Source organism: Arachis hypogaea, chromosome 5 (genome assembly GCF_003086295.3).
Source record: "Arachis hypogaea cultivar Tifrunner chromosome 5, arahy.Tifrunner.gnm2.J5K5, whole genome shotgun sequence".
NCBI classification, from domain to species: Eukaryota; Viridiplantae; Streptophyta; class Magnoliopsida; order Fabales; family Fabaceae; genus Arachis; species Arachis hypogaea.
Window position 1 is genome coordinate 56,348,824 of NC_092040.1, and position 14,211 is coordinate 56,363,034.

The 14,211-nt window shown below is 33.7% G+C and overlaps 1 protein-coding gene, 1 long non-coding RNA gene and 1 other non-coding gene across 3 annotated transcripts; 2 read left to right on the top strand and 1 right to left on the bottom strand.

Annotated features, from left to right (window-relative positions):
* The first annotated feature begins 341 nt into the window (after window positions 1-341).
* Window positions 342-1,152, top strand: LOC140184586 (uncharacterized). The gene is made up of 2 exons (XR_011881664.1): window positions 342-480; window positions 736-1,152. It is a non-coding gene; the product is annotated as an uncharacterized lncRNA (long non-coding RNA).
* Window positions 1,153-4,429: 3,277 nt separating this feature from the next.
* LOC140173207 (uncharacterized) lies at window positions 4,430-6,815 on the top strand. The gene is made up of 6 exons (XM_072195966.1): window positions 4,430-4,880; window positions 4,999-5,109; window positions 5,355-5,577; window positions 5,675-5,986; window positions 6,070-6,175; window positions 6,252-6,815. The coding sequence occupies exons 1-6, from the start codon at window positions 4,430-4,432 to the stop codon at window positions 6,813-6,815; spliced, it is 1,767 nt and encodes a 588-aa protein (XP_072052067.1).
* A 6,394-nt stretch (window positions 6,816-13,209) lies between these two features.
* LOC112804807 (small nucleolar RNA R71) lies at window positions 13,210-13,317 on the bottom strand. Its single transcript, XR_003203425.1, has one exon. It is a non-coding gene; the product is annotated as a small nucleolar RNA R71 (small nucleolar RNA).
* Window positions 13,318-14,211: the final 894 nt, after the last annotated feature.

The following is a 14,211-nucleotide window of genomic DNA, read 5'->3' on the forward strand; positions in this document are numbered from 1 at the left end:
CATGAGTTCTGCACTTGCATGCTTTTCCTCTTCATCCTTTGATCCATTCCTAGCCGTTCCAATCTGAATTCACTAACAAACATATTAAGGCATCTAGTGGAATCAAAGGTGCATCAAAATTAATCAATTAAAGGCCTAAAAAGCATGTTTTCATACTTAAGCACAAATTAGGAGACAATCGTGAAACCATGCTATTTCATTGAATAAATGTTAATAAAGTGGATAAAATTCACCCAAATTAAGCATAAAGTATACTACGAAATAGTGGTGTATCAAAGTGACTATAGTATCTATCTTTGGGTTTTGTGTGTTTTCATAAACTATATATGAAATTAATTTCATTCTTTATGATATTTTTGGGTTCTGTGTGTTTTCTTCTTCTGGCTTCTATCTTCAACTGCTTCACAAATGCAAGTACTCTTAATTTTAGTTTCTCAAAAAAGTAGAAACCAGCTTCTCAATTTCCATGGCTCCACCCAGGTACTCTTCTCTCGACTCTTCTTTATCTTCTTTCCTCTTTAATGTTGGCATTGGCAGCCATTGAGATGGCTAAATTAAATTTGAAGAGAATGTTCAGAGCTTAAGTATTTAAAGTTATATATAATTTATGAAACTAAACAACAATAACATTTCCATTACGTGAAATATGGCCCAATATCTTTCATAGTTTCATGTCAATAAAACGCCTTGATCAACTTGACTCATCTCAATCTGTTCACTGCACTATTTGAGAAGAAGGAGAACCAACTATGACAGCTGCAGTTGCCAACATTGACATCACTCTACTACTGTGCTTGCATTATCAGCTACATAATTTGGATTTGTTCCACCATTCAAGACTGCATTATCTCTTGCTCTATTTTCTAATAATGTTTGTAACTGTCACACAACTTCAGTTTGCTTTCAAAACAGCTCCAATCAAGCCTCTTCATGAGTTTCTATATCCATGAGGGAAACAAACTGAATTATGTGATCAATAATCTGCTTAGTTTACTTAATTAATCGATGGCTTGCTATGTTATGTACATTATATAATAACAAACTAATAAGTTGGTTAACGGGTTTGCTTTGAGTATTTATGCTGGGATGGTTGTCAGAATAATTAAATCTTTGTTGGAAAATTTATTGATCAGGTAAGTGTTGTACATCTAATTTCCATAACAAGATATTTTTGTTTATTTGGCAGATATATAGTATAACTGAAGTGAAAGCTTGATTTTCAGGATCTGTTGTGCATTACTTCATTTGTCCGCAGTCTATCATGACTTATGACTTATTCCTAATCTTGATCTAATTAATTCCTCCAATCCAGGGTGGTATTACTCTTAAAAATCTCAATTTCTCTATTTGCCTCTTTGGTTCTCTTTTGGTTCTTTTAAGCAAAGTTTTATGTGTCCCAAGATAAAAGAAATCGCTTTGTGATGACACGAATGATATACTACCGATGATTATTCAATTGTCAATTGACCTTCTCTTTGTGAATTCATTGCATGAAAGACAAGTGCAGACATTGTGGCCTTTCGATTGTAGTTGTTTAGCTCTGTTGCCCTTGCTCTATTCAATATTTTTTGTATTAACTGAACATTTATTTTTTTATTCATTTATATCTTTTGGATAAATTCTAGAAATCAAAATATACACTTAAGGGTCCCCACTTATATGTAAGTCTTGAAAACGAGTTCGAGTCATCCGTTCTTGCTAGCAATCTGAGTTGCTCTATTGAAGGGTAGTACTTATATTTTATACATGCGGTACAACAGTAGTCATGTTGGAAATTGAAACTTAATAATTGGGACTGATCATGTCCTGTTTCACTAAGATCTTACTTATTGAGGTTTGTGTCTTTTGTATTGCATATTCATGTTAGAGGAACCAAACTTATTTTAGTAAGTGCAAGAACACCTCTAACCCTTGCACTTAGACACATTAGTGTATGTTGTAGTCCTTGTTTAATTTCAGTCTCAGATTATCAACATCAAACATGTAGTGCAGCTCTTTCCTTTTACTTCTTTTAGGCTGATTATCTTGGACTTCCTTTTGTTTATATTTATTTTGAATCTGTCCCTACCTTGTATGTTGTATCTTATCTAACTTTTTTATTTTGTCCAAAATAAAAATTATGGAGCTTAATTTGGAATTTATATTTTTTGGGCATAACACCCAGTTGCTAAACCTAAAAAGATATTAAGACATAATTCAATTATTAAGTTTTTTTTTTGTGCAAAGTTCAAAACAAATATTTAGTATTCTCCTTTTTTTCTCAATTGTTAAGCTTTCTACTTTTTTTCCCTAACTGTTAAGTTATTTGGACTGCTGTCTAACATTAAAAATAGAGCCCAAAACGTAAATTAAATCCAATGTATTACTAAAATAGGATAATTATTGTTATTACTAAAATAATAATAATAATAATAATAATAATAATAATTTATATAACTGATTTATATAACTGAGCCCAAAACGTAAATTAAAAATAGGATAATTATTATTTTCTTCTTCTTATATTTTAGCTATCTTATTTGTATTCGAAAGTATCATTGAATTCAACTTATAAATTTAATTTTTTATATATAATATTTAATTTTTTATATTTCTTTCATCGTCATCTATAGCCGTTATCAATGATTCAATCCTATTAACTTGCACTTATGCTAGTTTGTTATATATTTATTTATGTGTGAGATATTTTTTAATTTATGAACTAGCTTTTTAGATCCAGACTTTAATTAAATTCTTAATTTCTTTAATTTTGAACAGGTAGAGAGTGGTTTTCTGGTTTCTACCAATTAGTGCTCCAGCTCCAGGTAACTTATTTCTTTCATCCAATCAGTTTAATTATTATTTAATTGATCAATTAAATAAACGACATAAAAATTATTATCATTATTATTGTTGTTATTGCTTTGCTTTCTTTTTAGTTAGTTAGTTAATATAATATATAAATTATAATTTGAGAATAATATATTTATTCTATTTATTTTTTTGTCTCTTTTTATTTTATAGAAAAAAATTAATTTGCATATATACAACTACTTGAAAAGAAAAAATTCACAAAGTCACTGTTACAGCCACAAAATTATCATTTGAAAGAGGTAATTATAATTTTTTTATAATTTCTTTTAGAATACTATTTAAGTATTTGTTTAATATCTAATTTGCATATACAAAAATTTCCTTTTATAGTAGCGCCTGCTGATATATACTAGTTAGTTGCCTAGTTAATATGAGAGAGAGAGAGAGATTTTTAATGAATAGATTTTTTAATATTCCTACTTGTAGTCCCTCTTAGTTATGTCAATCGATAAGTCATGGATTGGAAAATTACGGAACACGGACGAGTATAAAGATGGTCTAAACAAGTTTTTGGATTTCGCTTTTGAGCATCGATCTCTCGGGGGTCGTCAGATTAAATGCCCTTCTCCGGTGTGTGGTTTTAGCAAGTGGCAAACAAGAGAGAAAGTTTTTGAACATTTAATAGTCAAGCCATTTCTAGAAAACTACAAAGTTTGATATTGGCATGGTGAAAAAGCAGTTGGAGTTGGGTCACAAGCTCATGAAACTAGTCAATTTGTACAAGATGATTCGACATCTCAACATCCAATGGTAACATGCTCAATGACGCATTTGGAGTTGCTGGACGTGACTTGAATGAAGATAGAGATGGAGATGAAGACAACATAGAAGATGGAGATGGAGATGAAGACAACATAGAAGATGCAGAAAATGAAGAGCACAATAGAAAAATGTAGAATTTTACAAGTTGTTGAAAGATGGTAATGAGCAATTGTACGAAGGGTGCACAAAGTATCTAAAACTGTCTTTCTTGATTAGTCTATATCACATAAAGTGCTTATACAGAATATGTAACAAAGCCATGACCAAAATCCTCAAGTTAATAAAAGATACTTTTGAAAATGCAAAGATTTCAAATACATTCTATGAGGCCAAAAAAATCATAAACAAACTAGGACTTAATTATGCTAAGATATCTGCTTGCCCTAATGATTGCATGCATGTTATATTGGGGGGATGATGAAGATTTGCAGGAATGTAAAAGATGCAAGACATCTAAATGGAGCGATGCTAAAACGAAGAAATCAGCAAAGATCTTGCGATACTTTCCACTAAAATCGAGACTTCAACGATTATTCATGTGTTCTAAGACTGCACAATCAATGCAATGGCATGCTTTGGAAGAAAAGAAAGATTCGAAGTTGAGGCATCCACCGGATTCTGAAACTTGAAAGACATTCGATTTACTTCATGATAAGTTTGTTGAAGATCCTCAAAATGTACGTCTTGGTCTTGCAGCTGATGGATTCAACCCTTTTAGAGCTATGGGTACAAACTATAGCATTCGGCCAGTGGTGCTTATTCCATACAATCAACCTCCAAGGGAGTGCATGAAGCAACATCACTTATCTTGTCAATGATTATTCCCAAAGAGAAAATTCCGAAGAACAACATAGATGTGTACTTACAACCTCTTATCAAAGAGTTAAAAGAGTTATGGCATGATGGTGTTCAAATATTAGATAGGTTCAAGAATGAAATGTTTACATTGCGAGCAGCATTAATGTGGACAATTAGTGATTTTTCAGGCCTTGGTAACTTATCTGGGTGGAACATGCACTATAAATATGCTTGTCCCACATGTTACTTCAATACTGATTCATATAGATTAAAGCATGATGGAAAATGGTGTTTTTTGGGGCATTGCCATTTCTTAGAAAGGGGTCATAAGTTTAGGCTAAGTCGTACAAAATTTAATGGAAAACATGAGTTGAGGGATTCCCCAGCAACACTAACAGGGTCAGAAATATTGGATCAACTTGAAGGCATCAATGTTTCATTCGGGAAGGAACTACAGACAAGTAAAGGTAGGAGGACTCAACAAAAAGTTGTTGAAGAAGATGATGAATCAGGGATATGGAGGAAGAAAAACATATTTTTTTTATCTTTTTTATTAGGAGTCTAACTTATTGCGCCATAATATAGATGTTATGCATATTGAAAAGAATGTTTTCGACAATGTGTTATACACTTTGCTCAATGAGACTGGAAGGTCAAAGGATAATCTCAAAGCTCGTAAGGATCTTAAAGAAATGGGTATAAGGAAAGATTTATGACCAGATGAAAATGGAGATATCATCCATCTTTGTTCAGAATGTCAAATTCTATGAAAGATATATTCTTGCGTACTATAAAGAATATTAGAGTACCAGATGGTCTCTCGAGTAATATTTTACCTTGTGTTGACCTGGAGCAAAGAAAGCTTTTTGGATTGAGGAGCCATGATTGTCACGTCCTTATGCAGCAACTATTACCTATTGCCATATGTAATGTGCTACCAGATAAAGTTACTGCAGTGCTAATAGAGTTGTCTTCATTCTTTCAATGGTTGTGCTCTAAAAGCTTAAGTCTTACTGAACTTGAGAAGCTCCAACCTCGAATAATCCTTACCCTTTGTCATTTAGAAATGTTGTTCCCTTCTTCTTTCTTTACAATCATGGTTCATTTAACATGTCATCTAGTTGATGAAGTAAAACTTGGAGGACCAGTACACTATAGGTGGATGTATCCTATTGAGAGATAAATATCTCTTTTCAATCATTGTTCATTTAACTTGTCACTTAGTTATATCTTGCTTACTAAAGCCAATTATACAAACTAGGTATTTAGGACATTTGAAGTCCTATGTACGAAACAAAGCTAAATCAGAAGGTTCTATAGCTGAGGGATATGTGGCTGAAGAAGCTCTTACATTTTGCTCTCGATACTTAGAAGGGATTGTGATAAGATTTAATAGGCCACCACGTGTTAATGATCGTCCGGATGGTAATTACAGTACACATGTTGATTCGCTTTTTCCACAAATGGGTAACTCTAAGGGAGCTTTCACAGTATTTGAGTTATCACCTATGGAAAAAAAACAAGTACATCGCTATGTGGTTCTAAATTGTCCATATGTCAAACCTTTCATTGAGTAAGTACTTAAGGATTTCGTACATGTTTTATATTTACTTGAAAATAGTTGTTTAGTTAGAGTTAAACTTTCATATCTGACAGTTACTTTAAAGATTTTGTACGAAGACAATCTAAGGGTAGAAGGCCTTCAAATATAGATATAGAAAAAAGAGTCAACAAAAATTTTGATACTTGGTTTCCTACGCAGGTAAATAGAAAAGTGATAATTTTTGCTAATATTGAGCAGTGGATATAATAACTAATATGTTGTTCTATCATAATAGCTTATGAACCCAGACATTATAAATACTGTGCATAAGGATTTGAGATACTTAGTTAGGAGTTCATCACGATATGCCATGAGGTTTTCTACATTTAGTATCAATGGGCTCTCCTTTCAAACTACTAATCGAGACAATGAGTTAAAGACCCAGAATAGTGGAGTTTTCTTAATGTCTTCAACTCTTTGTGTTGCTAGCACTAGTGATGCTAATGTTAGGAATGCTGATTTGTCATATTATGGCAAATTAGAAGATATTATAGAACTAAACTACAATGGCCGATTTCGGGTTACTTTATTCAAATGTAAATCGGCTGACACCACTAGAGAACGGAACTATAGAAAGGATAGTTGGGGTTTTACTTCTGTTAATTTTTCACGGGTAATACACAGTGGTGACCGAGAGGAGGATGATCCATATATTGAAGCCTCACAAGCTCGAATGGTGTATTTTGTCAATAATGAAGTGAATAAAGATTGGAGTGTTATCGTACATTTGAACCCAAGAGACTCATATTATATGGGGAAAATGAAGGTGATGAAGCATGCAAGAATGAGCCATGGTTAGAGCAAAACATGGATTCTTTATTTGAAAATGGTGATAATCTATCATTGTTAAGAGATGAGGTAGATGATGAATTACTAGATGATGACATTAGAGAAGACGAACACATGTCAGAATAGTTAGTAGGTTAAATTAATTTATGGTATGAAATTTATATTTAAGTTTTCATTAAGTTATAATTCACATTTTATCTATACTTATTAATTATTTTATTTCCAACTATTATTTTGGTGTTCTTGTAAGATCAACTAATGTTAGTAGGTTACATATAGTAGCGCCTATTAATAAAATTAAATTATAGTAGCGCCTGCTGATATATACTAGTTACCAGGTCTTCAAATTGAGCGATAGAGTAGGTGAGATTAAGGGGAGGATCAAACTTAGCTACAGGGTCTATTCAAGTATGCTTGAAATTTAAGATAAAAAATAGAAAGGACAGAAATGAAAATCTTGTGATTTGAAACCTGTAACTAATTTTGTTTGTAAATTTTACATAAATATGTTATTTAGATTCATTAATCAATTTAATGGAACTACTAAGCTTTGATGCACATTTTATTCTATATTTATTAATTATTGATTTGATCTATTATGCAGATATGCCAAAACAAAAGAGGTACAAGAATCTACTTAAAGCAGCAGCAGCTGTAAATTCTTCACAAGACAAGTCAATTGCAGTTGCAAATTCATCTTGAGACAAGTCGGCAGCTTCAAATGCATCACAAGTCAAGTCCGCAGTAGCTGCAAATTTCTCCCGAGACACATCGACAGCTACAAATTTCTCCCGAGACAAGTTGGCAACAGCTGCAAATTCCTCTCGAGACAAATCGACAGCTTCAAATTCCTCCCAGGACAAGTTGGCAGCTGCAAATTTCTTCCGAGACAAGTCGGCAGCTTCAAATTTCTCCCGAGACAAGTTGGCAGCTTCAAATTCCTCCCGGGACAAGCCAACAGCTACAAGTTCCTCCCAAGACAAGTGGGCACGAACTGCAAGTTTATCCCGAGACAAGTCAGCAGCTTCAAATTCTTCTGAGCCATCATCAATTACTCCAACTATATCTGAGCATCCATCCGAACCTAAACGTAAACGTGGACGTGAATCTACACATTATTGGACTGTTGATGCCATAGGTATATATAGATGTTTTATTATGTTATTATTATCAAATTAAGTTCATCAATTAACTAATATAACAAAAAGTTTCGTCTTTGAGCATGAAAGTCATTAACTAAACGTGCATGAAATTTCAAATATATTGCCATGAAGAAAAAGGAATAATAAGACAAACTTTTATTTGTGCTTTCATGCCATTTCTAATGGGAAGGGAACAAAATTCTGGCAGCAATACCCAAAAATTAAAGCATATTAACATTAACTAAACTGTATTTTAAGGCTTTAGTTAAATAAGACTTTACCATTTTATTAGTATAGCTAATTTTATTTATTTTATTCTTTAGTCTCTCATTTACTCATTTATTTATACTCATTTGTCTATTTTAGATGAATATGAAGATAGTACACGCCATTAGTGAAGGATGTGCATAATTTGCCAGAAGGTTTTCACATAGTTGTCAATTTTGATCAACATCATCCAACAATAGAAGAAGCAGTTAGACTCCTTGCAGGAGTTTGTGGGCAATTGGCCACTGATTGTGTAGTATTTTCAATCAATTTTAAAAAGTGGTCAGACATTCCAGCATGCTTTTTTAAAAATCAATGGAATATTTTTTTCCTAGTGAGAAGATTACTCAAACTCTAAAGCTTATTTCTTTGCCATTATTTAGTTATATTTGCTGGTTAATATATATTCTTTGTTATAATATTGAAGGCTTGATTTTGCTTCAAAGTGAGTGATAACTTAGCCAAACGATTTTTGCTCCAATTGTTTGGCAAAATATGGAGGGAACATAGGATAAATCTTTGGAATGATTTTTATGATTCGAGGTCGAGTAAAACCGAGATCATAAATAATGCACCAGAAGATATTGCTCCTAATCAATGGCCTTTATTCGTAGAATATCGTTTGAAGCCTGAAACTCAGGTAAGTACTTACTCTCATAGTTAAATGTTGTTCTTTTTTACAGCCTTTGGAATATATATAATTATTAGGCATACCCACTAAAAAGCCTTATATGAAGCAGATATTGTTGCTGCCTGCTCTTGTATTTTATTTTATATAGAGTGGGTAATGAACCATTGATAGCTTCTCATGCAGTAGTGCTACACTCTTTTGATCTCTTGAAACCATTATTATTATTATTATTATTATTATTATTATTATTATTATTATTATTATTATTATTATTATTATTATTATTATTATTATTTTCTTGGCTCTATTTTTATAAGCTTTGTTATATGTTGAATTCATGGTTGCCTCTATTTAATTGTGTCCAAATTTAATTTGCAGAAACTTTGTAAGAGGAATCAAGAAATTCGGCAAAAACAAATAATTCCTCATATTTCAGGTGATAAATCAATTGCAAGAATAAGGGTTGAATTGGTAATCAATTAATGCATTCATATCTAATTTATCTCAAATATAATACATGCATGATCTCTTAATTTTCTGCATATCTAATCTATCTCAAATAATAATTAGATGAATGAAATATACATGATTGAAGTTAGTAGGCTGCTATTTTTTGATCGAATCTTTCTACTTTTCTTAAATTTTAGACGGAAGAGACAGAAAAAGAAGTTAGTAGGGTTCAAATGTGGGACATCACTCACAAGAAAATAGATGGAAATTATGTTAATGAAAAGGCTAAAGAAATAGCGGTAAGACTAAAGTGCAATAAGTAACTTGTTTGTATTTTTTTTCTTTTTTTTTATAAGATAATACTATTTTTTATTATTTCTCTTTCTTTTTATATATGTAGGAGAAGATTGAGGCACATAGCAGCCAACAACCGATGGAATCAACTGTTAATTTTCCTCTTGATGCTCTTGGAGTAATTTTTGGGAAAGAGTACCCTGGTCGTGTTTGAGGTTTAGGTATAGGAGTTGTTCCAACAATTGCTTTCAAGAACAACACTACAAGGATTAGTCAAATGAATTTAGGTTCTTCAAATGATGCTGGCACATTATCTACTTGTGGTCTAAATGTGCAAGAAGAGTTAGATATCGTTAAAGCGCAATTGCAAGCGCTAGTCTCCTATATTGCTTCTAAGGAAGGAGGTAAAATTCCAATACAATTGGCTGGAATGTTCCCTACTTAACAAGTTTCACAGATACAAATGCAAACTGGCGTTCAAACGCCCCTTCTCTACCATATTCTGAAGTCAAAACGCCAGAACTAGCATAAAAGCTGGAGTTAAACATCCAAACTGGCACCAAAGCTGGCGTTTAACTCCAAGAGAGGTCTTTACACGTGTAAAGCTCAATGCTCAGCCCAAGCACACACCAAGTTGGCCCGGAAGTGGATTTCTGCATCATTGACCTATTTTTGTAAACCATAGTAGCTAGTTTCATTATAAATAGGACCTTTTACTATTGTATTTTCATCTTGGAACATCTTGGAATCTTGGTATCCATCTTTGGAACCATTGTTCATGTTTTGGGAGGCTGGCCATTCGGCAATGCCTACCCTATTTTCACTTATGTATTTTCAACGGTGGAGTTTCTACACACCATAGATTAAGGTGTGGAGCTCTGCTGTTCCTCGAGTATTAATGCAATTACTACTGTTCTCTATTTAGTTCATGCTTATTCTTATTCTAAGATATTCAGTGCACTTCAACATGATGAATGTGATGATCTGTGACACTCATCACTATTCTCAACCTATGAATGCGTGCCTGACAACCACATCTGTTCTACCTTAGATCGAGCGTGTATCTCTTAGCCTCCATTTCGAAAGATCGGAATCTTCATGGTATAAGCTAGAATTATTAGCGGCCATTCCTGAGATCCGGAAAGTCTAAACCTTGTCTGTGGTATTCCGAGTAGGAGCTGGGAAGGGATGACTGTGACGAGCTTCAAAATTACGAGTGTTGGACATAGTGACAGACGCAAAAGGATAGTAAATCCTATTCCAACATGATCAAGAACCAACAGATGATTAGTCATGCGGTGACAGTGCATTTGGACCATTTTCAATGAGAGGACGGGAGGTAGCCATTGACGCCGGTGAAACCCAACATACAGCTTGCCATGGAAAGGAGTATGAAGGATTGGATGAGGCAATAGGAAAGCAGAAAATCAGAAGGGACAACGCATCTCCATACGCTTATCTGAAATTTTTACCAATGAATTACATAAGTATCTCTATCGTTACTTTATGTTTTATTTATCTTTTAATTATGAAAACTCCATAACCATTTTTATCCGCCTGACTGAGATTTACAAAGTGACCATAGCTTGCTTCAAGCCGAAAATCTCCGTGGGATCGACCCTTACTCACGTAAGGTATTACTTGGACGACCTAGTGCACTTGCTGGTTAGTTGTGCGAAGTTGTGACAAAGAAGTGAGATTACAATTGTGCGACCAAGTTGTTGGCGCCATTGTGTATCACAATTTTGTGCACCAAGTTTTTGGCGCCGTTGCCAGGGATTGTTCGAGTTTGGACAACTGACGGTTCATCTTGTTGCTCAGATTAGGTAATTTTCTTTTTGTTTTAATCCTTATTTTGTTTTCAAAAAGTTTTCAAAAATCTTTCAAAAATTTTTCTTCTTTTTCATTTTTCCAAAATTATTTTCGAAAAAAAACCAAAAAAAATTCATAAAATCATAAAAACTCAAAAAATAATTCATGGTTCTTGTTTGAATCTAGGGCCAAATTTTAAGTTTGGTGACAATTGCATGATTTTAATTGTCTTGCAATTTTCGAAACACATACATTGTGTTCTTGATGATCTTCAGGTTGTTCTTGATTAATTGCCTTGTTTGATCTTCATGATTTATTGATTTGCACTGCATGATGTTCTACATATGCATTCTTGCATTCATATGGCCCAAACATGATAAAGTTCTATGTTTGGTGTCCTCCATATTTTCTTTCATTAGGAAAACTGAGTTCTTGATATTCATCTTGATCTTCAAGATTGTTCTTGGTGTTCATCTTGATGTTCATAATGTTCTTGCATGTATCTTGTGTTTTGATCCAAGAATTATATGTTTTGACTCATTTTGTTGTTTTTCAAAATTGAAAACATATCTTCTAGAATAAATGATTTAGCAAAATGAAGATCCAAGAACATAAAGCAGAGGAATTACAGAGAAAAAGCTGGGTGTTCAAAATGCCCAGTGAAGAAGGAAAACTGGCATTTAAACGCTAGCCAAGGTACCTGACTGGGCATTTAAACGCCCAAACCATGCAGCAATTGGGCGTTAAACGCCCAAAACATGCAGCTCCTGGGAGTTTAACGCCAGGATGACACAAGGAGAGGAATTTTGTTTTCAAATCAAATCTTTTTCAAATTTTCATATTTTTTTTCAAAATCAAATCTTTTTCAAATCATATCTTTTTTCAAAAAAAAAATTTGATTTCAAAAGTCTTTTCTAAACTTCCTATCATTTCAAAAATTGATTTTCAAATATTTTTCAACTAACTAATTGATTTTTTGTTTGTTTTACTATTTCTTATCTTTTTCAAAACCACAACCAATTTTTCAAAAATTCATTTTAAAATTTTATTCTTGTAATTTTCGAAAATTTCTCCCCCCTCTCTTATCTTTTTCTTTTTGACCACTAACATTTCTCCTTCATTGTCAATTCGAACTCAATCTCTCTTTATGTGTTCGAAATTTTACCTACCTCCTTCTTCTATTCTTATTTTTCTCTGACACCTCAAGGAATCTCTATACTGTGACATAGAGGATTCCATATTTTCTTTATTTTCTTCTCTTTCATATGAGCGGGAACAAAGATAAAGGCATACTTGTTGAAGCTGATCTTGAACCTGAAAGGACTCTGAAGAGGAAGCTAAGAGCAGCTAAAGCACAAAACTCTGAAGAGGACCCCATTGAAATTTTTGAAAAGAAAGCAGCAAAAGAAACAATTAGGGCCAAACCAAACAACAATGCAAGGAAGATGCTTGGTGATTTTACTACACCAACTTCCAACTTTTATGAAAGAAGCATCTCAATCCCTACCATAGGAGCAAACAATTTTGAACTAAAACCTCAATTAGTTTCTCTACTGCAACAGAATTGTAAGTTTCATGGACTTTCATCAAAAGACCCTTATCAGTTCTTAACTGAGTTCTTGCAGATCTGTGATACTGTTAAGACCAATGGAGTTGATCATGAAGTCTACAAGCTTACGCTTTTCCCTTTTGCTGTAAGAGACAGAGCTAGAACATGGTTGGACTCACAACATAGAGATATCCTGGACTCTTGGGATAAGCTGGTCACGGCTTTCTTAGCCAAGTTCTTTCCTCCTCAAAAGCTGAGCAAGCTTAGAGTGGATGTTCAGACCTTCCGACAAAAAGATGGTGAGTCCCTCTATGAAGCTTGGGAAAGATACAAGCAGCTGACCAAAAAGTGTCCTCCTGACATGCTTTCAGAATGGACCACATTAGATATATTCTATGATGGTATGTCTGAATTTTCCAAGATGTAACTGGACCACTCTGCAGGTGGATCCATTCACCTAAAGAAAACACCTGTAGAAGCTCAGGAACTTATTGAAATGGTTGCAAATAACCAGTTCATGTATACCTCTGAGAGGAATCCTGTGAGTAATAGGATGCCTCAAAAGAGATGAGTTCTTGAAATTGATGCTCTGAATGCCATACTGGCTCAGAACAAAATATTGACCTAACAAGTTAATATGATTTCTTAGAGTCTGAATGGATTGCAAAATGCATCCAACAGTACTAAAGAAGCATCTTCTGAAGAAGAAGCTTATGATCCTGAGAACCATGCAATGGCAGAGGTGAATTACATGGGTGAAGCCTTTAGCAACACCTATAATCCTTTATGGAAAAATTCTTCTAGCTTAGCAAACATAGTCTCTGATCTATTTAAGGCCACTCTTAGTTTCATGACTGAAACAAGATCCTCCATTAGAAATTTGGAGGCACGAGTGGGCCAGCTAAGTAAAAGGGTTATTGAAACTCCTCCTAGCACTCTCCTAAGCAATACAGAAGAGAACCCCAAAGGAGAGTGCAAGGCCATTGATATAATCAACATGGCCAAAACCTTAGAGGAGAAGGAGGACGTGAATGCCAATGAAGAAGTGATGTGTGGAAAATGATCCAGCACAAAACTCACCGGCAAGTGTACCGGGTCACATCAAGTAATAAAACTCACGGGAGTGAGGTCGATCCCACAGGGATTGAAGGATTGAGCAATTTTAGTTTAGTGGTTGATTTAGTCAAGCGAATCAAGTATTGGTTGAGTGATTTTGTATCCAACAGTAAGTAAATAGCAGGAAATGTAAAGGGAGAGGGAT

What these genes read in the sequence shown, in the direction of transcription:
- LOC140173207 (XM_072195966.1), top strand. Translation starts at nt 4,430, where the DNA reads ATGATTATTCCCAAAGAGAAAATTCCGAAGAACAACATAGATGTGTAC. An exon ending in GGAACTACAGACAAGTAAAG is followed by an intron (nt 4,881 to 4,998) that starts GTAGGAGGACTC and finishes GCCATAATATAG; the next exon opens with ATGTTATGCATATTGAAAAG. An exon ending in TATGTCAAACCTTTCATTGA is followed by an intron (nt 5,987 to 6,069) that starts GTAAGTACTTAA and finishes CATATCTGACAG; the next exon opens with TTACTTTAAAGATTTTGTAC.